We start from the raw sequence: 27,963 nt of genomic DNA, 5'->3' as shown, positions 1-27,963 counted from the left end.
CCACCCCTGCTGCTCCTGCTTCTTGCTGTCCTCTGCCCTGGAGTCCTTGATGTTGTCAAAGCCACCTTTTAAAGGTATACTCACACATTTTCTGAAGTGACTGGAACTGGAGAGCCCTGGGTGTGTACTTTGGACATCACCAAGTTGCTTCAAAGCTCTTGGCCTCTCTGGGATTCTGGCTTCTTTTGGTCATCTGTAAAATTCGTTCTAGTTTGAGCTGAGGGTGTCAAGTCTTCATGAGGCAATGGCAGTACCTGCTGGTAGAGATTTGGCCGGCTAGTAGCTTGGCCTGGCCTTATCAGTCCTCCTGCATCTAACGGGTCCTTCCTCTGCCAGCACCTGATTTCTGTGAAGCTAGCCTCAGAGCTGAGTCAGTCAGAACCTGTAGGCTGAAGTCTTCCCAGTAGCCTGTGTGAGGGCAGAGCTACCGCAGATGGAGCATTGGGATGGGGGTGGGCTGTCCTGGGCCCACACAGCCCCTCAGCACAAATGGGAGTCTGGTCCCATGCTTCCATGATGACGATATCCTCAGGCCAGGAGGCTGGACGGGATTGGCTGGACCTTGGAGACTGGGAGCTAGAAGTGACAATGCTTCAACCCTGGCATGCTCAGGGCTGGTAGTAGTACCTGCCAGTATAGCCAAAGAGAGGCATCACTCATGTGATTTTTTTTTTCTTCTTCTCTTAAGGTACCAAAAAGCTGACCAATAAGGCCACTTTGTGGTATGTACCCCTGTCATTGAAGAATGTGGACAAGGTCCTCGAGGTGCCTCCTATTGTGGTAAGATGATCCCTACACGTGTGTCTTAGGCAAATGCAGAAGCTAGGTCCCTCTGAGTTGTGGGAGGCCCATTTAACCTCAGGAGCAGCTAGAGGGTCATCAGGTAGACTGCAGCACTCAGGCCCTGAGGACACACTAGTCTTGCAGGGCCTGTAACTCGTGGGATGTGACTGTCAGAGGCCCACATCCCACACTAGGGTGCCCCTGTGCTACTTGTACAAAGCTGATGATTGACTTGTGAGAGCCAGGCAGACTGCATGAGGCAAGCCACCCCCAAAGTCCTGGAGACCAGTGTTGCACCTCAGCCGCTGGTGCACCTGTGTGAGGACTTGGTCTTATTGGCCCTGCTTTCTCCTCTGCTGGTATCTGCCTCCTGTCTATGCAGTGTGAACAGAACCTTGGTAGGATGAGAAGAGTCTGTGGTGTTTGTCTCTAGGGTGGGTCCTACTACCAGCACTAGGGCAGTGCTGTGTGACAAAATTTTTGTTGGGGAGGTGTAATATATACATGACCTAGATGGGGGTTCAAGACAGACCAAACTTTGAATACCACCCAAGTCCAACTTGGTAAATCAGTGAATTTTATTGGGGTTACTTACAGGAACAGAAGTCACTTAGATAGCCACATCACCAAAGCCCATCCTAGCATGGATGATGGCTCACAGAAGCTGGGAACCTGGAGCACACTGCACAGCCTGTAGGTCACAACTCTCAACAGGCTGGGGAGTGTCTTTTCCAAGTGACTGACTGGGTCTGCTTAAACCTCTTCCAGGCAGTTGGTCTGGTGTCAAAGCCTCTGAGGGTCTTCTTTGCAGCTCAGCTTTACTTCCATTTTCTTGGCAGTTGGTCTGGTCTCAGAGTCTTCTCTGGGTCTGCTCTTCTGAGGGGGACATTTGGTGGTTAGTTTTATTGCTAGCCTGTCAGGAAGAGGGCCTAGTGAATCTAGTCAGTTTCAGGGACTTCCTGAAGCTATTGTGAGTTGTTTACCTTCTTCTTTAAAGAGGTCTCTGTAGGATGGTGTATTTCAATATTAGAGGAAACTGTTGCACAACAGGCAGACCTTGTGAATGTCTTGTTAGAGACTTCCCTTATCTGTGACAAGCTCCTCCCAAGTGTGCTGGTTGCCTTCATGTCCCCAAAGCTGGCTTTCTGTCATCTCTCCCATTGTTGCTTAGTTCTGAGCTGGCCTCGCATAGCTGGTCAAGGTGTGGTTGGATACATCTGTGATTTGATTTATGCTTTCTCCTGCTGTGTAGCCCAGGCTGGCTTTGAACTCACCAGCTTCCTGTTTAGGCATGCCCTTCCCCCCATTGTGCTAGAATTACAGGTGTGGCCCACTACACCCAGCTACTACTTTATTTTTTATTATTACTCTTTAGTTAGTTAGGGTGTTTTAGACTGGACTGCTTGAGGCAGGATCTCACACGGTCCAGGTTGACCTCTACAGATTGTTATGTGGCCCAGGATGACTTGAACTCCTGCCTACACTTTCCAAGTACTGGGAACAGACCTTGATGGTAGCTTTAGGAATGTAATATAATTGTTTTTAACAAGGTAGAGGGAAAGGGAAGATGGGAAGGCCTGCCAGAGCCATGTTTGCCATGCTTGAGCTGGCTAAAGTCCCTTCAATGTGTGTTTGTGTGTGTGTGTGTGTGTGTGTGTGTGTGTGTGTGTGTGTGTGTTGTTTTATTTTATTTTGTTTTTCAAGACAGGGTTTCTCTGTGTACCTTTGACAGGCCTGGAATTCGCTGTGTAGATCAGGCTGGCCTCAGATTCTTTCACTAGGAATTTTTAAGAATACTTTGATGACAGAGACCCTTCTCCATTTCTCATAAAGGGCAGCTCGACTGTGCTGTGCTATGCTGTGCTGAGCTGGTGCTGGTTGCCATGTCATGCTAAACCAGTGCCTCTCCACCTTTGAATCTCTACCTCCTTGGGGATTGAATGACCCTTTCACAGGGTTGGCCTAAGACCACCCGAAAACACAGATGTTTACATTATGATTTATCACAGTAGCAAAAGTTTAGTTATGAGGTAGCAACAAAATAATTTTATAGTTGAGGGTCACCACAACATGAGGAACTGTATGACTTATATTATATTATATTACATATATGGGTTACAGCATTATAAAGGTTGAGAACCATTGTGCTAAGTAACTCTCTCCCTGTGAGCACAAAGTAGACACAGCCTAGGGCCAGGTATTGAGGCAGGTGGTCCACAGTCCTGCCTGTATTAGTGTCCTGAGACTGTTGGGACAAATGTTAATAGTTTTGGGTAATTCAAAAACTAAAGACTAGACATGGGAGTGCATACCTCTAATTTCAGTACTTGGGAGGCTGAGGCAGAAGGATCTCTGTGAATCTGAAGCCAGCCTGGTCTACATATAGAGTTATAGGACAGCCAGAGCTACGTAGAGAGACCCAGTCTCTGCCTGTTTTGCTTGTCTTACCCACCTTCCCTTGCCTGTGCCTTTGTATAGATTTAGAGAGACACCAGTTATAGAACTCAGGGGATCCGTCACCTGTTAACATCATTCCACCTCAGTTCTGCCCCTGCATTTACAAAATATACTTCCAAAAATGTCCCCATTCTGAGGTTCGAAGGTCCTCTCTTTTGATGAACCCTGTTCACCGCAGGCTCCTCAGGCCGGCACCTCCTTCATCCCCTTCCCTCTGACCTGTCCTGGGCTGTGCTACTGTTGGGTGCTGACGGGGTTCAGAGCTCCTGGCAGTTATCTGCATGGCAAAGCACTAGAGTGCACGTGCACGCTCAGTGTCCTTGGAGCTCTCATCCAGGGCTCACAGGACACCCCACACGGTGGTCGATGTTCCTGGGAGTCTGTGGCTGGTGGGCGTGGGCCCTTCAGAGACTTCCAGCCTGGGCACAAGGCTGCCCAACACCTCTTCACTTGTCCTGAAGTCTGGAGTCATTCAGGCTCCAACCAACCTCATGGTGATCCAGAAAGGCCTTACCTCAGGCATGGCAAGGCACGGCACGGGCACGCTGTCTGCTCTTAGCCCACTCGTGTGCAGTCATGGGTGCACGGCATGTGCTGAGGAGCCCTGCAGCCTTTCTCTTGGCTTTCTGTGTTGGTGACACACAAGCACGCGCTGGCCTTCAGAAAGGAGTGTGTTGAAGTACCCACCACGCTGAGGGTCTGAGGAAGGAAAAGCACATGAAGGCCAGCTGTAACAGCTGCTGGGGTGATCCGTGCTCCTTACCACAGATGCCAAGTGCACACAGTGGCATACCTGTCAGTTAACTGGGAATGTGGGCCTCTGTTTGCCGTGGCAGGGCCAGCAGAGACCTGCCCTGACCCAAAAGTCCAGAGCTCTAGTCCCTTGCTCTAGGAGTGTGTGCTTGGAACCTTGGGCGTCCTTCTGCTGGCCTTTCACAGACAGAAACATTTATTTACCAAAGTGTTCTGCTCTGTGCAGTACACACGCACATGCGCATGCCCGGGCTCCGCATAGCACAGCACGCATGCACACGTGCACAGGTTAGTTACCAGTTAGTATGGCTGCTTACTGTGGTCACTGTCACTTTAGAGTATGGCTTGTCCTTTTGTTCTGCCTTCTTCCTCAGCCTGGCAGCGTTCAGAATGCAGCTTCCCCTATGATTATTAAAAGAAGTCAGCATGGTGGGCGTGTCAGAGGCTTTGCTGGAGTGTTTTCAGTGTGCGTGCTTCAGAACGCCCACAGGTCTGAGAATTTGGACCGAACTGTCTGATGCTTTGAATCAGCTGGTCTCAGGCCTTTGGGGTGAATTGCCAGCCTTACATTAGAATATACCAGCGGTTTGCCAGCATGAGAGGAAGCTGAGCCTGTTTGTGAGGCTCTGGTTCAAATCTAGTCCCTCAGACTCCATGCATACCTGCATAGCTCAGACAAGCCTGCCAGGCACCATGAAGGATTATTAGACCCAGCTGGGAGAGCTTGGCTCTTTATTAAGCAGCAAATTTTTCCTCTGTTTTATTTTTAAGTTATGCGTATTACTTTGTATGTGTATAGGTATGAGCATGCATGCCATAGCATGTATGTGGAATCAGAGCCCAGTCTGCAGGAGTCAGTCCTCTCCTTATTACCACGTGGGTTCAGAGATCAGACTCAGGTTATCAGACTTGGCTGCGACTGCCTGTCCCTAGTGAGCCATTTCTCTGCCTTCTTGTTTTTTTTAAGGTAAACTCTCATTCTGTAGTCCTGGCTTCCTGTCTTGTCTCCTATGAGCTAGGATTACAGGTGTGATACCACTGTGCTTGGCCTAAATTTTTTTCTTTTTTGAGATTCTCTTTTTATTTTATGTGTATGAGTGTTTGCCTGAATGTGTCTTGTGTTCCCTGTGTGTGAAGTGCCTTGTACAGGCTAGAAGAGTGTGTGGGAATCACCTGAGACTGGACTTACAAATGGTTATGAGCCAGTGTGTGGGTGCTGAGCAGCTGGTGCTCGTATCCTCTGAGCCAGCCCTCCAGCCAGTGCTCAGCCTTGTTGGTTTGTAGCATTGTGGGTGGAAATGAGCACTTTGTGCTACTGGGCAAGCACTGTGCCACTGAGCCAAAGCCCCGTCCTCTCTGAAGTCCCTACAGGGTGTTTCTTGAGGATGCTGGGATTCGGCCCTCAGTCTGAGGTAGACCAAGGACAAGCACAGGTACTGCTCTTGCCATGGAACGCTGGCCCGGGCATCAGGAACTAGGTAGCTAACTGAGGGGAAGACTGAGAACCTCCTGGAGGGTCAGCCACTCCTTGCACTGGAGCTTGGCTTGTTTGTTTTGAGCACACCTCTCTGTTTCCTCCCATACTCCAGTTGAAGGGGATGGGTAGTTAATCCCCAGAATGGTGCTCAGACCTGCTCATCTGTGAAGCTAAGCCCGGAGCACGAGCACAGCTTCAGAAAGGAAGTCTAAAGCTGCCTTAAAGTCTTGGTCACATTCAAAGAGAATTTATGGTCAGAGGGGCTTTGACAGGTAGGGAGGAGCCTGAGGACTAGGCCAGCACTGCAGGCTCAGTGAGACAGCAGCAGAGGAGGCAGACTGACTGCGGGAGAATGGCTAGGCGGTGGTGGGTGTGGAGGGCTGGCCTGAAGGGAGCGGGGCTGCCTCTGCTGGCTTGGGACAGGTAGCTTCTGGGGGTGGGCAGGCAGTAAACTTAAATCATACCTTAGCTGGCACTCAGGACAGCAAGCCCCTCCTAGGATCCCAGGCAGGAAGTGAGGGGGCGGGGATGTACCCATCGTGGCCAGGATTGACAGCTTTCAGCTTGTATAATAGATTTTTTTTTTATTTGTATTTTCTCATCTTGAGTTTTCAAAACAGGGTTTTTCTGTGTAGCCTTGACAGTTCTGGAACTCACTTTGTAGACCAGGCTGGCCTTGAATTCGGAGACACCCCTGCCTCTGTCTCCTGAGAGTTGAGATCAAAGGTGTTCAGTATAATAGGTTTTATAGTCACACTTCCTGGGCTAGAACTCCTGTGGTTGATCAGGAGATCTTGGGCTCTGTTTTGGGCCAGGCTCCCTGGCTGTGCAAAGGAACTGCCTGTTGACTGGCTGGTGCTCTGCAGAGACGGCACAGAGGTGGCTGTGCCTGGGGTCCTGGGTTCTGCAGCTTCATATTGAGGGGAAGGTTGGATGCCAAGTGAAGGGATGACTGAGGCTTGTCAGAGTGGGCAGCACCATCGCCATAGCAGAGGGTCGGTTACACAGGCTGTGCTGCAGTCAGGTAATGCAGCAGGGTTTGTTTCAGCTCCCCTGCCCAGGGAGAGGACAGTTTGTGTGTCCGGAGGAATAGAGATCTGTCCACTAGGTTGTCTCTGATGAGGAGCATACCCTGAAACTTTGTTCTTGTCATGTGGTGGTCATGTCATCAGAAGAGAGAGGCAGTTACCAGATGCTAGAAGGGAGGCTGTGGCCGGACCTAGAAACGGGGATGAGAGAGAGAGCTGTGTCTCACTGCACCTGACCCTCTATCTGGCTTCCTTCCCACAGTATTTACGGCAGGAACAGGAGGAGGAGGGTCGGAAACGCTATGAAGCCCAGAAGCTGGAACGCATGGAGACCAAGTGGAGGAACGGAGACATTGTCCAGCCTGTCCTGAACCCAGGTAAAAGCACGACTGGGGTCCCTCAGCCTACCTCACAGGCCACAGAAGCACCAGGGATGCTGTACTGTGGTTCTTGGGTGTGGAATTCCTTCCTGGAGCCACACTTTGTCCTGTGTCCTGCCCTAAGCCAGGCAGACCTCTTTTTTTTTTTTTGGTTTTTCGAGACAAGGTTTCTCTGTATAGCCTTGGCTGTCCTGGAACTCACTCTGTAGACCAGGCTGGCCTCGAACTCAGAAATCCGCCTGCCTCTGCCTCCCAAGTGCTGGGATTAAAGGCGTGCGCCACCACTGCCCAGCAGCAGACCTCTTTCTTAATACAGCTGGCAAGGGACCTCCCGAGAGTCTGGCATGCCAGCTCCTTCATGGTCTCCCCACAAGGCCTCTTGTCTCTGTTGCTAGCATTTGTTCTTGTTGACACCCCTAAGTTTGCTTAGGGACTTGTGTTTGATAGAATGCTCACATCTTTAGAAAAGGCCTGTGATCAAGAGATGACCCCAGATTTAAGTGCTATTTCTTCACAGGCTCCTGTAGGTAGACCTCTGCCTCTGAGTAGCTCTGTCATCCTCACCACACAAGTGACAAGCCTCAGCAAGCCTTGTGGGATTGTTCCTTCCCTTCTTCTGTCCCCTGCCAGGCTGGTTCATGTTTTCATGCCACATCTGTGAAAGACCAAATTGAGCCTCCTCAGGTTCGTTGATGCCAGTTAGGGCAGGGTCTTGGCAGGTCTGACCCCAGGAATTTGGTGAGGGATTGGAGGTGGGCCCATTTTTAGAGGGGCTCCAGCACCCTTACACATACAGCCACCACAATTTAACAGTATTACGAGTTTGTTCTAGAATGTACTGTGAGTGTTTCTTCTGGAAATGGTGTGGGCTCAGGAGTTCTGTGCTAGGTTCCATGATGTCCCTCAGCAGAGGGCTTCCTGGCCTCCAGTGCCTTGGGCCTCTGGGTAAGTTGAAGTTCATCTCTTACTTGGCTCTCTCAGTCCACGTGGCCTGGCACAGTCTGTGCTGCTGCTGTGCACAGGGTGTCCCACCCAGTGTCTGCCTGAGTGCCCATTGTTCATTTTTCTTCCTCAGTTTACCAGAATTGAAGTTTTTGTCATCAGAGGCCAGTGGATTATGCAGGTTATCAAAGCTTTATTGTTTGTTGGGCTATCCCCCACCTCCCCACTTTTGCTTTTAACAGAACAGAGAGGGATGTGAGAGAAAGAAAAAATCTGAGTCATGCATGGTAGTACATGACTGTACAGCGAGGCGAGGCGGAGCTCGGTGAGTTCAGCTCTAGCCTGGACTGCTAGAAAGAAGCCACATCAAAAAAAGCAAAAAGACCCCAGTTCCCTTCTCTGGTCCTGAGAACCACACGGCTAGACATGGTCTTCCATACTCTGTGCTGTCAGCCAGTCTAACTCACTTCCTCCTGAGGTTGCTGCCCGTGCTGGCCTCTCCTGACTAATGTGATACTTAGTCGTTCGTTCTCACGGTCTGTTGCTTTCTGGTGAAAGTGATTGAAGTCGGCACGGCGAACTCACAGCTCTCTGAGGGATTTTCACATGTTAGTTTCGTTTGTCTGTATCTTAAAAAACCCACATCTTCCTCGGCTGATTGGACCCGACACACAGCTCGGAGGTGTGTGGAGCAGGAGTCACCTTGTCACTCTTCCTTCAATTTTCCTTCAGTTGTGAGGCTTGAGCCCAGAGCCTTGTGCATGCTAGGCAAGTGTTCTGCCGTCGAGCCGTCTTCCTAGACACTGTGTTTCTGACTTCAGTTTCTTGGCTGAACCATCCTTGTTGTCGTGGATCCCTGTGCGCATCCTCCTGCCTGCTGCCTGTGTGCTGGCTGCCCTGGGTGACTGGGCTGGTGTCTACAGGGAGCAGATATTGTGGACAAGGTTTGTGTCTTTCCAAACGTAGCTGCTGGGTGACCTTTCCTGGGGAGACGTGAGCAAGCATCTCACCCCAAACAGCAGCAGCGACAGGAGTGTGAGGAGCTGTACCCCTCTCCCCAGCAACTGTTAACCACTTACGTACCCTGACAGGCAGGGCTCACACATCACCTGAGAAGTCCTGTGACTAGGGAATGTTGTGATCAGGGGTTTGATGTGTGTGGTTGACCGCCACTGCTTTTACTTCAGGATTGCAGAGGCCATGGCGAGCTTGGAGGACAGAGCCCTGCAGTGTATCTGGGCCTCCCCTCCCTAATCCCCAATCCCCTTCCCTCCCCCACTGCATTCACCTTTTGACCTCACCCCCACTCACTCCTGCAAGTAGAACCTGGGCTCAGACAATGTTGCCTAGCAACCTCTGGGCATCCTGTCTTTCTGGTAGCCTGTCTTCAGGGAGTCTGATAATTCTTTAGAAGCCAGCTTTCTGTATGTTTTCTAAGGAGAGAAAACAGTTAGTTTTAAGCTGCCAGGTTCATGACTGTGAGCTGCTCAGCTTTAACACCATGGGGACTCTGCCCACAAGACCCTGTCCCCAGGTCTCTTGGGTTTATGATGCAATCAGCATTACCTCAGACATGACCAAGTGCTTGTCTTCACTGGTCCTTGAACTACTGTTCACTTCCCTGGCTACCCCAGGCAGAGCAGCAGGGGGGCCTTGGCAGACCACCAAGCTCCTGGTCCTACACTGAGATCTGCCTTCCAGAGTCAGCAGTACCCAGGCAGATCTGCCCAGAGCCACCTCTGGAGGGCAAGAGCTGGCCAACCTGACTGTTGGAGCTCTCTGATGTCCGTGACCATCCAGCCTGACCATGATCCTGGTTCCTTCAACACTAGACTTGGAGGACCATGGTATGGAAAGACAAAGGGAAGTTCTAAGTTTGCTTGGGTTTCAGTCCTAGTCTTCTGGACAGCTAATTCTCAGTTGTCTTGAGGGGAACAGACAAGGCAGTCACTGAGCCACAGGCTTCCCGGGTGAAGGGGTGGCTTGATATTCTTGGGGCAGGGCAGTGACTCCTGGCAGGTGGACAGGCGCTGAGAGGGCAGTGTGTCTAGAGCCTGTAACACCTTGCCAGTTGCTTCCCTGGGCGCTTTACTAGGGGTCCCCACATTATATGGAAACTTCCAGTTTAAAGAGCAAGGTCATAGTAACTATTGCAGCAGGAAACCCAGCATGTTAGTGTATAGAGGTCCAGTTCCTGCTGAGGAGACTATAAACCACGTTTGCCTAAGGGTGGAGACGGGCACTCAAGTTCCTCTGTTCCTGTAGCTTTGTATATATTTACCACATACCAAACAATAATGTGTGTGTGTGTGCATGTGTGCGTGTGTGTGATGTCTTCCTTGGCATCCATGGAGGGTGGGTTCCAAAATCCAAAGGTGCACAAGTCCCATGTATGAGGAGAGTGGGGCTTGTATACAACCTAACATACTAACAGATGGAGCCTACACATGCATAGCCTCCTGTGTATGTGAATTCTTTTCATTATAGTACCTAATGTATGTAAATGTTGTTAAATGGTTAGTAATATGTCTCCTCTTTGTGTACAGTACAGTGCATGCTCCACTCCTCCCAGCTCTGATAACAGGGTCTTACTAGATAGCTCAGGCAGTCCTTGAATCAGCCTCCCCTTCTGAGGAGTGTGGCCATCTCTTTTTCCCCAATGGAGTCAGGCAAACATGGTCAGCTATGTCCATAGGACAGGGAGAGGACAGGCCCGACAGCTGCTGCCTCTGCTCATTCTGTCTTCTGTGCACAGCATCTTCATGTCAGCGTCTTTGCACATGGAGAACACCCACCTCAAGGGCAGTCTCATGGTCCTGTCCAGCCTTGGTGATGTGTACCTCTCTGGTGTTTGCAGGCAGGACCTCATGGTCCTGTGTGGGATGCACTGGGAATATGGGTTCTGTGCTTGACCTAACCCATGACTATGGCTGATGACGGAGCAGAGCTACGTGACAGGCACCTGAACTCCACTGAGCCACACAGTGATAAGCCCTTCAGTATATCAGGCCAAGGCCATAAGGAGGGACTCTGGTTCTTCTCTTGGAGATGTTCTTGCTGCAATCTGGAAGCTTCTTCCTTGACCATTGTTGACATTGGCATCATTTACAGTGGACAGGAAAATGGGGCTCACTTGTTTGTCTGAGTGTGAGACTCAGACATCACTGTGAGACTTGACCAGTCAGAAGCTTCTTCAGTCCTTTGTGGATCCCATCACTCTTAGTCAGTTCCCAGGACAGTGACTACACCTGAAGTTCCTCTCAGGCCTCTGCATTTTCTTCTTCTTTCTCCCACTCCACTGCTCCTCCCTGAACACTCATGGGTGAGAACATGACACCATCACAGGGTTCTTGATCCATAGCTGAACTCTGACAGGTTTTGCTCTCAAGTTTCCCTCAGCTCCAGGTCTGGAAACAGGAAGCTGCCTCCGATTTTTGATGCCCCAGGTGTCTGAACTCTGCTTGCTCCAGGCTCTGCTTACAAACTGGCTGCTGTTTTCTGGAGCTTGTCTTTTGCCTGCTCTGCCTGCCCAGGGTATTCAGCCTTTTTCCTCGGGACCATGACTCAGGGGCATGCCATTTAGACATGTTGTGCACCCTGCCTCTCATACTGGTGCGATGGTAGCATCCCTTTGGTATCTACAAAGAAAGGTTTTCACCTGGGCAGCACCTAACTTCTGGTACTGATGTTCATAGCAGACCTCTGTCACATGTTCCCTGTGTCACTTAGAATATAGAATGTGGGGGACTCAGTAGTGGCTGTGTTAGAGTCAACTGTCCAAAGAAGGAAGTGCCCCCTCTGGAGCTGTGAGCTAGATAGAAGAAAAGTAGACATCACCAGACCCACAGAGCCTGGGGAGTTAGCTAAGGCATGTGAAGGAGGAAGCCAGATACTCTGTCGCTTCTGCTCACTGAAAGCCTGCGCTAAGGCTCTGAGCACACAGGAGCCAGTAGTGTGGCATAACCAGTGTTCTTAGACAGTACAGCACGACAGTAGGACATCTCTGTGACCTGGGAGCTGCAGGTCCTCCCTGTGCTGTGTGAACAAGTAGATTTCCATGTGAGAGAGAAGGGAGCAAGGCAGTGGCTTGGGTAGTAGAGAGCTTGTCTAGTGTGCACGAGGTTTTGGGTTTGATCCCCAGCACCACACAGGTTGGCCGTGCTGGCTCCTGCCTGTAATTGAAGCAAAAGCCCAGGCTCACAGATGTAGACTGAGATGGAGACCTCTCCAGGACATGTAAGGCTCTTCCATCCGAAGAAATAAAATCAAGTTGGGTGTAGTGAATTCCAGCCTGGCCAGGGCACATAGTGAGACATAGGCATAAAATATAGTAAAGCAGTCAGTGTAAAAACATTCCTGTAAAGGAATTTAGTGTGTGTGTGTGTGTGTGTGTGTGTGTGTGTGTGTGTGTGTGTGTGTGTGTACATCCACGCACGTGTGTGTCTGTACCTGTATGTGTATATGCATGCACTCATGTGCATGTGAGTAGGCACAGGCATGCCATTGCTTGCCTATAGAAGTTGACTACAACTTGTGGGAGTCAGGTCTCTCCTTCGACCATGCAGATCTTTAGAAGTTTGGTTCAGTTTTTCCTCCCAGCCCCGTGCTTCCATAAATAAGACTTAGACTCAAAATATATTTACAAATACCTTGGCCATATAGTTAGGCTCTTCTCTGACTAGATATAACTTATTCCATTTATTCTAATCTCCATTCTGCCATGTGGCTGGTTACTTTACTATGCATCTGCCTTCCCCCAGGCAAATGTCCCTTGCCTGGCGCTATCTCGGAATCCTTTTTGCTCCTAGAATGTTCCACCTATTTCCTGCCTAAGCCATAGGCTATCAGATTTATTATTGACAGATGCTATATTCATACAGACACAAGATAGCCTTTCTACATGGACCCAGGGATTGAACTCAGGTCGTTGAAGTTGAATGCAAGGGCCTTTACAGTGAGCTGTCCTGTTGAGCTGATTGCTTAGGAAGGGTTTGCATGATTTTTCAATTGTTTTTGTGTGCGTTAAGGAATCAAACCTGAGCCTTGAACATGCTGGGTGAGCATGCTGCCACCAAACTATCCCCCAGCACTAGGTTTGATGTTTACAAACTGCTCTTCTGATGGTCACCACATGCAGGTCTCTTAGCTGGCAAAGCAGGCCTGAGAGTGGCCGGATTGGAAGTTGTGAGTGTCCAGAGTGCTTACATTTGTGTCATTATAAGGCAGCTGAGTGAACCGTTTGGTGTCCTGGCCTCCTTGTCTTGGCCTGTGTCCATCTCAGTGACAGCCAGAGGGATGCTCAGCACTCAGGGCTGCTGTGACCCCTGGGCTATGGAGGGACTTTGGGGCTTTGCTGTCCACCCAGCCTCCCACGTAGATGGTGGGTGTGAATGCTCGTCTCTCAGCAGAGGAGTCCAGTGTGTGGGCTTCACTGCTTATCCCTCACCTCCAAGGGAAACCAGAAGCCAGGCAGAGCTGCGAGGTTACAGGGGCCCTGAACAGCCAGGGTCCTGGTCATCATAGAGTTCAGTTGTGTGTCCCACATACCTTTCAAGGCATAAAGAAGGTGGCCTGAGCCCAGAGTCATCTTGGTGATCCTAGTTCCTAGGGGTATCACTGAAGAGGTAGGAGACAGGTGAGACTCCCTTCCATCTGGTCACAGTCACAGGTCACCTCAGCTAACTACAGTCTACTGGCCATTGGGGGTATCCCAGGCCTCCTTGCCTTTGTTAGTGGCAAATGCATGAGTTAAGGCCCTCACTTGTCCCCAGACAGTCCACACAGCGGCCGTGATGAAGGTCTTTGGAGTGCCTTAAGACCAGACACCATGCTAAAAGTAAGAGTGCCTCTCACAGGGGTCTGGTGACGGTCTCAAGGCTCCCGTCTGCTGTGTTCCCAGTGACCTAGGCTCCCTATGTGAGAGTTCTGAGCTGTCTCGAGGCAGATGCTTCTGAGGTGAGTGTTTAAGCCCAGGCCCCCCCCCCCCCCCCCCCCCCCCCAGTTTTCTGGATGCCTGGTGGCTCCAGGTACCTGGCTTTAGTTTGAAGTCCGTGTGGTGTATGTTTGCTCGCTCAAGCTGTACAGGACCCAGCCCAGTGGGTAGCCAGCAGGGACCAAGGTCTCTTGTCTGGAGCTTAAGTCACAGTCACTGTTAGCACTGGTTTCCTAGCTTGGCCTCCCTGTCTCATCAGATGACAGCCCTTTCATCCCCTCTTAGAAGGACGCTGGTGGTTTTGATTGGGTCACACTGTATTAGCGTTGTTCTAACTTAATGACGTCTTCTAAGCGCTATCACTGTATAGTGTTGTGTTATGAGAACATAGGAATTGTGGATGTACACATTTACCTGGAAACAGGAAGGACCATTCATGTCTCAGGTGACAGCTGACACTCAGGAGACCCCAGGTCTCTGGGTCAAGGCCACCACCTTTTTGCTGCTAAGGAATACTGTTTAAGGCCAGACATGCCTGTTGCTTGGCCCTGGCCTAGCAGTTCCTTCAATAGCCAGGGCAGAAGTAAATAACCCTCACTGACCCAGCATGCAGTGGACGAGGGGCATATCCATAACCAAAGCTTTTGGCAGGGTGTGTGTGCACACTGGACTGGATCACACCTTGGCTCTGTCTTTATTTGCTGAGGAGAGGGAGCCTGGAGAAATGCTCTCTGCCTCCAGGGACCGAATGTGTGTCTATGTTTTAAGTGAAACCACACAGTTTACAGCAGCCTGAGTGACTGGAGCTCTGCTGAGGAGTCTCCTCTTCTTGTAAGGTTTGCGCTGACAGAGACACGCAGAGAAGACGGGTGGTCAAAGGGAGATCAGCCCAGACACCTGTCAAACCTGAGACTTCCTGGGCCAATCCATTGCTTTTTTTTTTTTTTTTTTTTTTTCTTTCTCTCATTCGAAAGCTATGCCATTGCTTTTGTGTTGTTGGAAAGCAAAGTAGCTGGATGATGACATCAGTGAAGGACCACAGATAGCCCTGGAACCTTCCATCCAAGGGATGTAATTACCGCCACGGACAGGTTCTAGTGGGCACACTACCCAGAGTGCACTGGGACTCTGATAGGACCTGCTCAGTACTGCTGAGACCTCTGTTCTCTTCAGAGAAACCTAAGTGACATTGCAGGTAGACACTTCTGATGACACAGAATTCTGGGCAATGGTGGCCTTGCTACTGTTGGGCTGTGTAACAACTGTTCTCTCTCCCTTGCTTTTCTAGAACCGAACACAGTGAGCTACAGCCAGTCCAGCCTGATCCACCTGGTGGGGCCCTCGGACTGCACCCTTCATGGCTTCGTGCACGGAGGTAGGGATAAAGTTGCTCTGGCCACTGCTTCATCACCTGCCTGCCCTGAGCATCCCCCAGGAAGCTGTTTCCCTGCCATCTTGTCCTGCCTGCCCTGAGCATCCCCCAGGAGGCCATGCTGCTGACTGACCTAGTTTAGACTTTCATGTCTGGTGAAGTATAAATTTAAACTTTTAAGAGGTTGCATAAGAAATTACTGAAATACCGTTGGTGTCTGTTTTTAAACTGGAAATGAAAGTTGGATGAGTGAGGACGCTCTAACCGAGGGTCACAGTGAACCCTGGGGTCTCAGCTGTCAGCTGTCAGGAGCAGGACCCTGCAGAACCAGGAGAATACCTACCCTACAACCCACTGTTAGCTCCTGTTTTAAATGTTTTTCCAGATAATCATCTTTACTGTTTTGAGTTATTAAAGATCTTGCCTCTAGTAGCATAGGCCTGAAACATCCTGGCCAGGAGCCTCCTGTAAAACAGAGGTTGTGGCCATTGACCCCTGGAAGACACCTTTTACTTTAATAATGTGCGATGGGTTTTGTGATATAAGACAAATATAAGGAACACATCGACTGCTCAAATGGATATTGTCGTTCTGGATCAGAGTAAAGGAAACCTTAAAAATGAGTTAAGGGGGCTGGAGAGATGGCTCAGCTGTTAAGAGCACTGACTGCTCTTCCAGGGGTCCTGAGTTCAATTCCCAGCAACCACATGGGGGCTCACAACCATCTGTAATGGGGTCCTATGACCTCTTTTGGTATGCAGGTAGACCACTCATATACATAAAATAGATACATCTTTTTTTTTTTAAACTGAGTCAAGGGTTAGAGAGAGAGATGGCACAGAGGGTCTGTGTTTGTTTTGCAAGCATGTTGAACTGCTTAGATTCCCAGCACCTCAAGATGCCGAGATGGGAGAATTTCTTAAGGCTGCCTGGGCAGCATCAAGATCCTGGCTCCAGAACTGCCATAAATGGATCTGATTTAAAGAAAGATGCCAGGCAAAGGCAACGGACTGGTGCAGATGACAGCACAAGTTGGGAGGTGACATGTGGTGTCAGGGTTTGGGCACATCTGCTCCTCGGTCCGGGCATACCTGGTGCTTTTGTGCGGCCCTGGCCTCTCTGCCCTCAGTTCTTGTCCCAGAATGTGATTTCCCACTTGCTCTGTGGACGGCGCCTGAGCCAGGAGCTCTGCTTCCCAACGACTGTCCTCAGAGGCTCCCTCTCTATCCGTTCTGTCCCCAGCTCTGGCGGCTTCTCTGTAGGTTTATGTTGATGTTTTTACCAGGATTGCTCAAGAATGGGGACCAGATTTTATCTTTGCCTTGGTAGTAGCACCCCACACAGCGAGACACAGCTTACTTTTGAGATGAAGGGTAGCAGGTCCTGGGCCTGCCAGAGTCAGAGTGGCCTCTGCTTTGAGAGGGGTTTTAAGGCTTGTTTCCATTTCTAACCAGTTCGTTTCGTGTGGTTCTGTGTTCAGCATCCTGATTGTTTGCCTGGTTCACCGAGTGCTGTCTGCATGCTCTTTTGCTTGACATAGGTCCCGGGTGGGAAGTCAGTTCTACTTTATAGCGATCAGCACTTTCCAGGCCTGTGACAGTCTCTCTTTCCACCCTGAGAGCAGCTGTGTCCTTGTCCATATCCCCACGTCCCTGCCCCACTGGCCTCAAGTCCCAAGTAGACAGCAGCCCTTCCTGTCCTCTGAGCACAGCCGCCCCGAGCCCAGGCTTCTCCGCATAGCTCCGTTTCTGTGACACTGAGATTCTGTGCTGTGGTGTAGGCTTGTTTGGTTTGCATATTAGAGTTTTCCACCGCAACTAGCAATCCCACTGTACTGTCTCCTGGGTGAAAGGACACATCCTGAGTGGGTCGTCTTGGCTTTGCCTGTGAGAGGCCTCAGCAAGAGTGAAGTGAAGGAGTGAAGAGTTCCTGGAAAGCCCTTGAGAGACGGCACTTGCTCACAGAGTGTAATCTGTCCTGTGATCTAGGCTCCGTTTTTAATGTCTGAGTAGGAAGAGTTTACAGTGGCTGCATGATGCTTAACAACGTTTTCTTAGGAGTTCTACCTTGTGCGTGATTTATAAATACGCCTCCTAATTTTTACTGACCCCAACATCTGCATGCCTGTCGGTTTACCTGAAGTGGGTGAGAAGTAACACCAGCGGCCGCTACTCCATTGTGCTTCCCTGTAGAGCATCGTCAGGGCCATCTAAATCACCTGAGTCAGTCTTAACCAAACTGGAAGGCAGGAGCTGCCAGTCACACGGTGGGCTGGGGGCTGGGGAGCCTGGACAAGTGTGGCTGTTGCCCCAGTCCCTGGTTCTGTGATGTGGTACTTTGGAAAGGTGCTGATTGGGTCATTCAGCTGCTGTCTGGGCTTGGCCCTGCTAATGACAGAGCTGTGGAAGGTGCAAAGGGAACCTTTCTGGCTGGAGATGGCCGTTTTCCTCTCCAAGAGGGAGCTCTCTGAGTTGAGGTGCTGGTATGGCAGGACATAGGAAGCTGTGGCTTCTGCCACCTTAGGAACCCCACGTGAACCCTCTTGCTGCCTTTCATGTTCTGGAAGTGCCAGTGTCAGCCTGGGAAGGACCCATTTCCTTTCTTTCCTTAACCCGCCCCCTTCTGCTTGCATTGTAGCTTCCTGGGGTGATTGACAGCTATTGGGGTCAGAGTAGGAGTGAGGAAGGTTCTGAAGGCATCCAGCAGCCCCACTCACAGGGGTGGGTCCTAGAGGAAATGTCAGTCTCAGCTTCCGAGCCCGAGCCTCTGTGTTGATGCTTTATTTCTTGAAGTTCATTATTTTGAGCCTAAAGCATAACAAAATGTCACTACCTCTTGTCCCTTCCTCCCCTCCTCTTGTAGCTACTTTAAATGCTGCTTCTGTGCCTCTAAACTTCAGAGGTGTCCTGCCACCCTAACATATAAGATCAGACTGTGACTACAGGAAAGGATCTCACTTGCACCAGGAGGACTCAGTTGCCTTCTGGGTCAGGTGGTTACCACAACACTCATAATTGCTTGGCAGTCTGTGGTCTGATTATTGCCCTGGCCAGGGGTCCCTGCAGACTCTACCATTCAGGGTGCTCTGTGGGGTCCTGTTCCTCTCACCTGGGTTGGATGCATGACTCCTGGACTTGGGCTTTCTCTGCATGCTTTCATTCCATCCTCCAGTGCCTTCCTACAGCAGGATTCAGATGTACTGGATGGAGACCTGCTGGATGAAAGCCCCAAACAACTTCCACAAGGGTCCAAGTGACAGCTGGGGGCAGGCTCGCAGGGCCATGGCCTTCTGGGTACTATGTGATGCCTGTCAGCTTTGTTAAGGAAAACCTCATTTGCAGGCATTTTCTCTGTTGTGGGGTGGGTTGAGGGTTGGAGGAAAATGTTCTAAGGTTTGCATTCAGGGAAGTCCTTCTTTCCACAGAAATATATTCCATATCTTTACCTTCCGTGGTTTTAGGTAGGACATGTAAGGGCTGGATTCGCTTACACTTGCACATTGGGGCCCTACCTCTCTGTGGGCTGCTGATGTGGTCCTCACTGTTCATCCAGGCCCCTCATCCACTGGCTCCCCTGGTCTTCATGTGACTCCCCCATCGGCCCCAGCAATCAGCGAGGCTGGGGGCTGAGAACTGGCATTTCTATCAGGTTCCATGGGGTGTGGTTTCCGTGCTGCTCTGGAGTGCCTCTTGGGAGAGTGCACTTAGTGAATGGCCCTGTTGTGCCTTTGGGCTCTGACCTGCCGGGTGCTGTGACCCCCCTTTCCTGTCTGGCAACCCTTCCTGTCTCTCTGTCTTACTAGGTGAAGATGCTCATTTTGTGGAGCAGCCTTGCTGTCTCTGCGTCTGTCTGATTTCTGTTTGCTTGCAGAGCCAAGCCGCGCTCCTCTGCCTGTACCTGAGGGCTGAGCATTGTGTTTTCTGAGGAATACAGACAGCTGAGTCCTTGGGCATGCTGGGTCTAGCCAGATGGCTGGTTGTGGACAGGCTGTCCAGGTGGTCTGGGTGGCCAGCCTGTAGCCTGCAGGCTCTGTAGCTAAGAGTAAAGAACTGCCCAGAGCCCATTTCTGTGCTATCAGGAGGAGCCAGGTAGAGGAGAACCACATTTCTACAGTGACTCTGATCCTCTTTTAATAACTTCCTGAAGGTGCCAAGGGACTGCAAGAGAGTTGAGAAAGTCACAGTCAAGGATGGACTTGGGACAGTAGCAGCTCCATTTCAGATGTTCAGTGACCCCAGCACCATATCAGTCATGCCTCATGGTCTCGCTGAGACGTGGCCACAGCTGGCGCAGTTCATTTCCCAGTCTTCACAGGGCAAGAGCTGTGGAGAAGCAGGTGGTGTGTTCTGCTTTAAAAAGAACTTGTCTTGTGTAGATTCAGTTCTGGATAGTCTGCTCTGCTGAGATGCACCCAGGGCCTCAGGGGGAAAGAGTTTGATGACTCCTGAGGCACAAGGCGTTGAGGGACACACTTGTGGGAAATGGGGACAAGGTAGTTTGTCTTGTCTGATGTGTGACAGTTCTGGAGCTCTGACTGCAGCCACGCTTCTCAGGATACTGACGATGCTGGTTGATGGGTGAGTGAGACCCTGCCTCAGAAAAACAGGATCCTGGTCTCCTGCAGGCTACAGTGCTACTGAGATGAGCTGGTACCAGGCCGGCACTTGATAAGGTGTGCCCTGGCTGTCACTGAGTGTGCCCTGGCTGTCACTGATGATTCTCAGTGCGGAGGGAAACACACTTGGAAGTCAGCAGCTCGGTTCTTATCCCGTCCCTCAGTTTCAGTTAGGTGTGGTCTTGGTGTGTATGTCTGTGTGCATGAGAGGAGGGGGCAGGGGGCAGGTTGAGGCAGCCTTGCTGAGCTGCTTCTCTCCCTGTGGGGCTGAGCTCAGGTTGCCAGGTCTGTGTGGATGGTGCCTTCACCTGCCTAGCAGCCTCTTGCTTTTACCCTCAGTTTCTGAAGAGTGCTATCTCCCTGCTGCAGCCCTGAGGCCCTGTCTGTGGTTCAGTACTCACTCACTCACTCACTCACTCACTCACTCACTCACTCACTTCTGGGTGAGAGGGAGTGACGCACTACAGTAAGAACCTGTGCCTGCGCCCTAGAGGTCAGAGGTGACAGCCTGTGAGAGTTGGTTCTTTCCTTCCACTCTGTGAGTTCTGAGGATCCAACTTAGGCCATCGGGTTTGGCGGCCAGCATGTTTACCTGCAGAGCCATTTGGCTGGCCCTGAACTCCTAGACGCAAGTGATCCTCCTACCTGAGCCTCCAAAGTTGTTGGAACTAGAAGTGTGTTTCGCTGTACACAGCTCTGTGTTCAGTTTTTATTGTTTCCTTTAATATGGGCGCAGCTGAGCGTATGTTTGTTCCGAGGGGCATTTATGCAGTGTGATCATTTGAGTTTTTTGACTGTAAAAGAGAGTTTTGGATACGAGAGACCTGAAGCAGTTTCCATAACGCCTGTGCATCCTTGACAAGAACACTGCTGGGCCTGGAGGAGTGAAGTCTGCACGGCACATGGGCTAGAAAGTAAGGAGAAGAAGCTGCTGCTCCGCCAAGCCGAAGCTCCAGGGGAGAGGGAGGGCCAGAGATGCTGTCAGGAAAAGTGGGTGGCTTTGAGCCTGTGCTACTTAAAAAGAAAAAGTAAAAATACCAAAGTGTTGGTGCTGAGAAGAGAATAACAGAATCCACCCACGGAAAAGAGGAGGATGGGCTTGGGGTTGGGGGGCTGCTTTCCCACCTTTGTCTTGGGCCTCTGCGTCCTTGGGATCCCTCTAGAGCCACATACTGTTAGCACAGACGCATAACACCCAACTTTGTCCCACTTCCCAGTGTCCTGTACTGCCACCACCCAAGCCATGCTGGTTAGGTGCATGTCCCCGCCCTGCTGTGGTCGCCCTGCTGTGGAGAGCTGAGCCTCCTCTCCTGGGCTTGTCTGGCCCCTGCTTTAGCTTCGGTGATGCTGCTGCTGCTGCTGCTGCTGCAGCTTCTCTGATGCTCAGCAGGGAACATGTGACCTCGGGCGCTGGGCTTGGTTGATTCTGCTTCCACCATCAGGCTGGGGCCCTGAGCTCTACTTCAACCTCAGATCATGGAGTGGGTATCAGCGAGGGTCAGGAAAGGGAGTGACAGTGACCAGCCTCTTATGTGCATGCTGTTATTGTGAGGCTTGTGATCAAGGCATGTCAGCTCCCATCCTATACTGTCTCACATCTTTGGCTCTCATGGTCCATGGGAGTAGAGGGCAATTTGCCATTCCCAGGGTGGTTTCAAGCGGCTCTGCTGTTAGCTTGCTTCTGGAAAAGGGTTGTACGTAGTAACTTTGAGGAGGCCGTTGTGAGCTAGGTAGCAGATGCTGCACTTGTGAAAGTGTCTAGGTAGAAATGGCCCCAAGGACAGCAGCGGGGTCATCCTTCTCCCTAGCCACTGGAAGCCTATGTCTTTCCCCTGCCTTGTGCCATCAGAGATGACAGTGCCAGCACTCTGGGCCCTCTCCGCTCTTGAACCTGCCACAGGTAATTCTCTCTTGCCTGTGACTGGACAGTATCTTAAGCCAGTGGGGTTCTGCGTCTGCAGATCTCCCAGGCTGTTCCCTGCCCTGCCCTGCCCTCCAGTCTCCGTGCTGTTCTCCATGCCGCCCTGTCTGCTTCAGGCCGCAGAGCCTCATCTCTGCTCTCCTGTGCTGCCGCCTGTCTCTGATCCCGCAGTCATCTGAGGTCATCTCTAGCCCTGTCCTCTTCTCTGGACTCTGGCCTCAGCTTTGTCATGGAGCTTTGTCACTTCCTAACTTTTTGGTTTGTTTTTTGGTTTTTCGAGACAGCCTTTCTCTGTGTAGCCCTGGCTGTCCTGGAACTCACTCTGTAGACCAGGATGGCTTCAAACTCAGAGATCTGCCTGTCTCTGCCTCCCAAGTGCTGGGATTAAAGGCGTGCGCCACCACTGCCCGGTGACACTTTCTAACTATCCCCAGCATTTCTGCAGGTGGCCCTGACCCAGATCCCATCCCAGAAAGTGTCCACCTTTCCTCTCAGCCGTCCTGCGGCTGTACAGTCTCATGGACATCTAAGCACATGCACCTGATTTCCTCCTGGTCCAGACCCTGTCCACTGACTGCACTGGCCTCCTGCTGACCGCCCACTTCTTCACATGCACTCCCAGTGTACCAGCCACCATGCTGCCAAACAGGAACCACACAATGCTTGGGACCTGACTTGACCATTTATATCTCTGATTTCATCTCCCTGTGGCCAAGTGGCCTGCTTGCCACCACTGCGGAGCTCAGATTGCTGGTGTGTCAAGGTCCAGGAGAGCACAGGTGCTAACCCTAGCTCCCTGTGCCCCATTGTCGTCCCTAGACAACCAGCCGACCCCCTCACTCCCTGCTACAGCACACAAGTCCTCTGCAGTCCCGAGCTGTGCCTCCTCTTACCACCATAGGAACAGGCCTTTTCCCCTCTCTGGCTGTGTATTCATTAGGGTGACCAGAGTAGACAGCCGCTAGCAACTCTGTCCTGTCCAGAGAAACCAGTGCGTTGCACAAATAGTAGCCTGTCTGTTTCTTGGAGAAACTTCCCTTTTCCTGGCCCTAGGCCAAGGCTAAGCCCTCCCTCTGGCCTGTGTCTGCTCTAGGGCAGGGTGTAGATTCATAGTGCTGTCCTTTCTACCTAGTCTCCAAGGCATGGCGTGACAAATGTGCCCTACTGCCTGTCCTGTGCCATGAGGATTGTTGAGCAGCAGTCCACAGATTTATTTCCAGGTTTCCTCAGCTTCCAGAGGTGGAGTGGCTGCCCACGTCATTCTGCTCAGATGCTACAGACACACCACACACACACACACACACACACACACACACACACACACACACACTGAATGTGGCTAACGAGGACAGCTTGCCAGAGATGGTTCTTTGCTTCCACCACAGGTCTACCTTAGTGGCAGGAATATTTTTACCTGCTGAACTATATCTGTCTGTACCCTGAAGTTCCCACTTTTGATATTTGTTACTATCTTTAGAAATTTGTGGTTGTCTGCACACTCATTGCCAAAAATAACCTCTATTAAATTGCCTTAATTAAGACTGTGTGCCAGGGATTCCTTGATCCTTTCCCAGTGTTGCTGGGTAATAGGACCCAGAGGACCAGGGCCATGTGGGCACTCTCCGTCACCTGTATCCTTTAATAACCTCTTGTCATCAGCAAAGGGTAGAATATATAAAGTAAGACAAAGTTACTATCATCTGCTTAATATAGGAGGCTGGCACCCACACTCCGTCAATTGGGATTAAATATAGAAATGGGGGCATCTCGGATCCCCACCCACAGAGCAGGCGGCACTGGCTTCAGCTTTGAGCTGCTAGCTGCTGCTGTGGGTTTGTAGGCAGGCCTAACGCAGCCAGCCAGCAGGCCTTGGGAAAAGAAAATGAAGCCTCTATTTTTAATGCAGTCAGCATGTTGTCAATACTTAACGAAAAATCAAAACAAAAATCTTTAGGCAGTTAAATGTTAAGATGCAAAAATATCTCAAGTACCCGGTGTTTATGTACGTGTTGGTGGCCGAGTAAGCCTGAGTCTTTTCTTTCCCATAATTCCTAAAGTGAACACGTCTCCAACGACAGGAAATGCTACAATTTTGTTGTCTTTGAATTGCCAATCTGGAGAGGCTGGGACAGCCCATGGTGGACTGTGTAATTTGCCAAAGTTGGTTTTTTTTTTAAATTGGGGTGTGTGTGTGTGTGTGTGTGTGTGTGTGTGTGTGTGTGTGTGTGTGTTTTGGTGCTGGCTGTATCTGAATAGGAGTGAGGAGGCTTTCTGTGGACACCTGGGAGAGGTGCTTTATAGAAAACGTGGCACTTGATAGTTGTGTGAACAGGCAGGAAAGGGAAGGTGGGATGTGGCCTGGCGGGGCCTGCTCTGGGGAATGGTGTCCATCTGGACTGTGCAGACAACAAAGGAAGAGGGAGCAGTAAAGGCCTTCTCTTTTGATACAGTTCAGCAAACCATGCTCTGCACCCCATGCTGGGTCCGAGACAGCCTTGTGTGCTGTAGACTTGGAAGACCATGAGCTTATGCTCAAGACAGGGTCTCACGTGGCCACGCTGACCTCAAATTGTAGCTGAGGATGGCCCCTGCTGTCACTTCCTGAGAGATGGGACACCAAGGCTGGTCTCTGCGGTGCTGGGGATGGAACTCAGGACTCCAGTGTCTAAGCAAACACTCAGCCACCGAGCACCTTCCCCAGCGCTCCTCAATTCTCTCTTAGTTCCCGCTCCTCAGTTCTCTCTTAGTTCCCGCTCCTCAGTTCTCTCTTAGTTCCCGTCTGTCCTGCTGCTTGTCCTCCTCCTCTCCACCTCATAAGCAAGCGGTTTCGACTCAGACCCTCATAGACAGCTCTTCTCTCCTGGGAAGGGAGAAGAGAAGGCTTAGACTGAAGGTTTGTTTTATTTTAAGTTCTACTTTTTAAATTTTCTCTCTCTCTCTCTCTCTCTCTCTCTCTCTCTCTCTCTCTCTCTCTGTGTGTGTGTGTGTGTGTGTGTGTGTGTGTGTGTAGAATGCAGGCCTGTGAAGGCCAGAGGCATCAGTTGTCCTAGGGCTAGAGTCTTAGGTGGTAAGAACCGACTGATGTGGGTGCTGTAAACTCACAGACGTTGGCAAGAGCAGTTCATAGGCACTGAGCCGTCTCTCCAGCCTTCAATATTTATAATAAAACAAGTCTCCATTGTTTGTGATAAGCTCAGTCAGAGGGTAGTGGGACAAGTAGAGAATTAGCTGTTTGGGAGGCCAGTTCACCTTCCTATGTGTTGTGGTCACATCTATGCCAGTGTAAACACAAGAATGGGTAGTGCAGTCACTGACTGAGCACACACGTGGCTCTTGGGCCTTTGCAAGTGGTTCCTGGGGGGATTAAGGAGAATTGGGTGAGGAGACTGAGAAGAGCTTGTGGTGGAGCTCGGACCAGAGCATCAGTAGAGACATGGGCAGCATCAGCTAAGCTCAGGAACTTCAGATGGAAATTGGGCAGAAGACCATGTTTTGCTGTGTTCTGGCAAAGGGTGTCTGCATTTTGTCACTGTCCTGAGCCTTTGGGGCTGAACTTAAAAGTATCGAATTAATAGATGAGGCAGAGGAAGAGCATTCGTGAGTGGTACTGATTGCTTTTACCTAGGTTTACGCTGAGAGCGGAGAAAAACAACAAAGTTTGGGGTTTTGTTGTTTTTTTCCTGTCAAATTTGGATTGAGAAGGGGCACATATAATGTCGTGTGTGTGTTGGTGGTGGTAGGTGTTGTTAAAGAGAGATAGTGACATTAAAATGGAATCAAGAACCAGCGGCTCGCCACCATGCCTGATAACCACACACATACACACACACACACACACACACACACACACACACACACACACACGAAGAAGGAAGCTAAGCTGTGAGTACTGAGGCAGTGAGAAAGACACTTCGACATCTCAGGATGCCACAGACTGCAACTCTAGACTCTTAAGAGCTTGCTTGAGAAATTCGGCTTTGTGCTAAACACAGTGGTGCACACCTTGAATTTTAGCACTCAGGAGGCAGAGTTGGATGGATCTCTGTGAGTTTGAGGCTAGCCTAGTCTACCTAGCAAGTTCCAGAATTGCCAGGGCTATGCAGAGAGACCGTGTCTCGAAACAAAAACAAAAAAAACAACTAACTAAAACCAAAAAGAGGCTCGTGCCGAGCTCTCCAGTGTGTCTGCCTTGCAAAAAGCTGCCCAGGCTTTCAGAAGCTGCCGCCATGGTTGGGGTAGGGGCTCAGCAGACCTTAGCGTCAGCACCACATTGGCATTCGGAATTAAAAAAAAAAAAAAAAAAAGGAAGTCACGGGGGTGGTGCACGCCTTTAATCCCAGCACTTGGGAGGCAGAGGCAGGCAGATTCCTGAGTTCGAGGCCAGCCCGGTCTACAGAGTGAGTTCCAGGACAGCCAGGGCTACACAGAGAAACCCTGTCTGGAAAAAAAAAAAAAAAAAAAAAAAAGGAAGTTGTTGAGCCTGTCACCTAGATGTTGAAGGAAGCCTGAGGCGCAGGGCAGTGTGTGCTAGGTTAGGTTCCCTTTGGGCAGCTCCTAGAGCGGCAGGTGAAGCCGTGTGGCTGAAGACCCAGGGTGTCAGAGAAGCTCCTTCAGTAGGGTGTCTGTTGAAGGAAACCAGGAGATAAGTAGAGACATCCCAGAAGAGACCGTGTGTTACAAGGGCAAGACTGCAGGACTGCGGCTCACCGGCCCGTGAGCACAGAGCTGTGGCGTCCAGGGTTTACTCCGATGTGCAGGACTGCGGCTCACCGGCCCGTGAGCACAGAGCTGTGGTGTCCAGGGTTTACTCTGATGTGCAGGACTGCGGCTCACCGGCCCGTGAGCACAGAGCTGTGGCGTCCAGGGTTTACTCTGATGGGTTTGGGGCTTTAGCCTGGCCCTTGCTTGCTATCACCCATTGGTCCTGTATGGAATAGAAGTTTACTTTGAACTGTTGCATGTTGGGAGTTTATGACCATCTGCTTTCTGCAAGGGCTGACAGCCAGTCTGAATATCTCGGGAAGCTGAACTTTTGGCTTTTGAACCTTGTTAGCACTCGTAAAGCTTTGGGATTCCTGGAGGTGAAGTGCATGGTTTGCATAATGAAATGAACACGAGTCTGCTGTGAGTACAGGAGAGCATTCCTGTTCAGAGCGACATGTTTGGATGTCAAGTTAACAAGGGTGGACACTTGCCTGTGTTGACTTGGGACCTGTCAGCGTCTTTCCTTGTCAGTGCATTCAGGTCCAGTAGCCATCTCTTGAGCACCAAGATCAGGGTCTGTCATTGGTCAGGGAAACTGAGGCATAGCTCCAGATGTGTGTGCATGTCCCACTGCACTCTGGGGACCCCATGCGCCAGCCCTGTCAGCATTTTAAAGACAACAGCCGCCTGGTGGAGCAGATGGAGTCAGCTGGCTTTTAGTAAATACACCCCAGGGTGGTCGGCCCTCTGTTCTACTCTTGGCTTTTCAAGACAGGGTTTCTCTGTGTAGCCCTGGCTGTTCTAGAACTCACTCTGTAGACCAGGCTGGCCTCGAACTCAGAGGTCCACCTGCCTCTGCCTCCCAAGTGCTGGGATGAAAAGTGTGCACCACCACCCAGCAAGTTCTAGATTTTACACCAACTCTTCTTTTCCCTCCTCATTGTCCCCTCTCACACTAATCTATCTAGAGACCAGTGAGATGCTCCATGACTCCCTCCACACATAGTGATTTTCCTGCCTCCCTGCCACTCACCATGATCTGAAATCTCTGCCATCACCCTGCCACTTCTCCCTTGATCTGGCCAACCAAGTTAGAAATGCAGCCTTACTTGGCCTCAGGAACCCCCTGTGCAGGGTCTGGACCCATTTCCTGCTGTGTGTCTGGGACTCACAGCTCCCTGTGACTCTGTGCCCTCATTTGCCAGATAGAGGCAGTAATGTACCTGTCTGTTGAGGTTGCTTTTAAGGGGTGGGTCAGCATCAGTCTGTATCTGTTGAAATGAATCTATGGGGACCAACCCCCATGTGCACACACACACATTGATAATGATAATAAAATTTAAATAAAAATAAGCAAATAGGGCTGGCAGGATAGCTCATTGTGTAAAGACACTTGTTACCAAGACTAATGATCTTGGTTCAATTTCTAGTTTCCACATAGCGGGAAGAGAAAACTAACTCCCAAAACTTGTCTTCTGATCTTTAAGGTCATGCTGAAACACACCTGTATAGGCACACACACACACACACACACTCCTAAATAACACTTGTCATGATAGAGAGGCAGGCTCCTTTGGCTCTACACCCCGGAAGTAGATA

General features: G+C 50.6%; 1 protein-coding gene across 6 annotated transcripts in view; it reads left to right on the top strand.

Moving 5' to 3' along the window:
* The window catches only part of Acot7 (acyl-CoA thioesterase 7), a 93,515-nt gene that overhangs the window by 45,483 nt on the left and 20,069 nt on the right, over window positions 1-27,963 (top strand). For all 6 annotated transcript variants that reach the window (XM_034503499.2, XM_076933654.1, XM_034503498.2 and 3 more), the window contains exons 4-6: window positions 689-780; window positions 6,761-6,875; window positions 15,041-15,127. In XM_034503499.2, the coding sequence (XP_034359390.1) occupies window positions 689-780; window positions 6,761-6,875; window positions 15,041-15,127 (294 nt within the window). The remainder of the gene's footprint in view (window positions 1-688; window positions 781-6,760; window positions 6,876-15,040; window positions 15,128-27,963) is intronic.

The sequence above is a fragment of the Arvicanthis niloticus genome, chromosome 5 (assembly GCF_011762505.2).
Source record: "Arvicanthis niloticus isolate mArvNil1 chromosome 5, mArvNil1.pat.X, whole genome shotgun sequence".
In the NCBI taxonomy this organism is placed as follows: Eukaryota; Metazoa; Chordata; class Mammalia; order Rodentia; family Muridae; genus Arvicanthis; species Arvicanthis niloticus.
The sequence above is the reverse complement of the archived record's forward strand: the minus strand, read 5'-3'. Positions and strand labels throughout refer to the sequence as shown.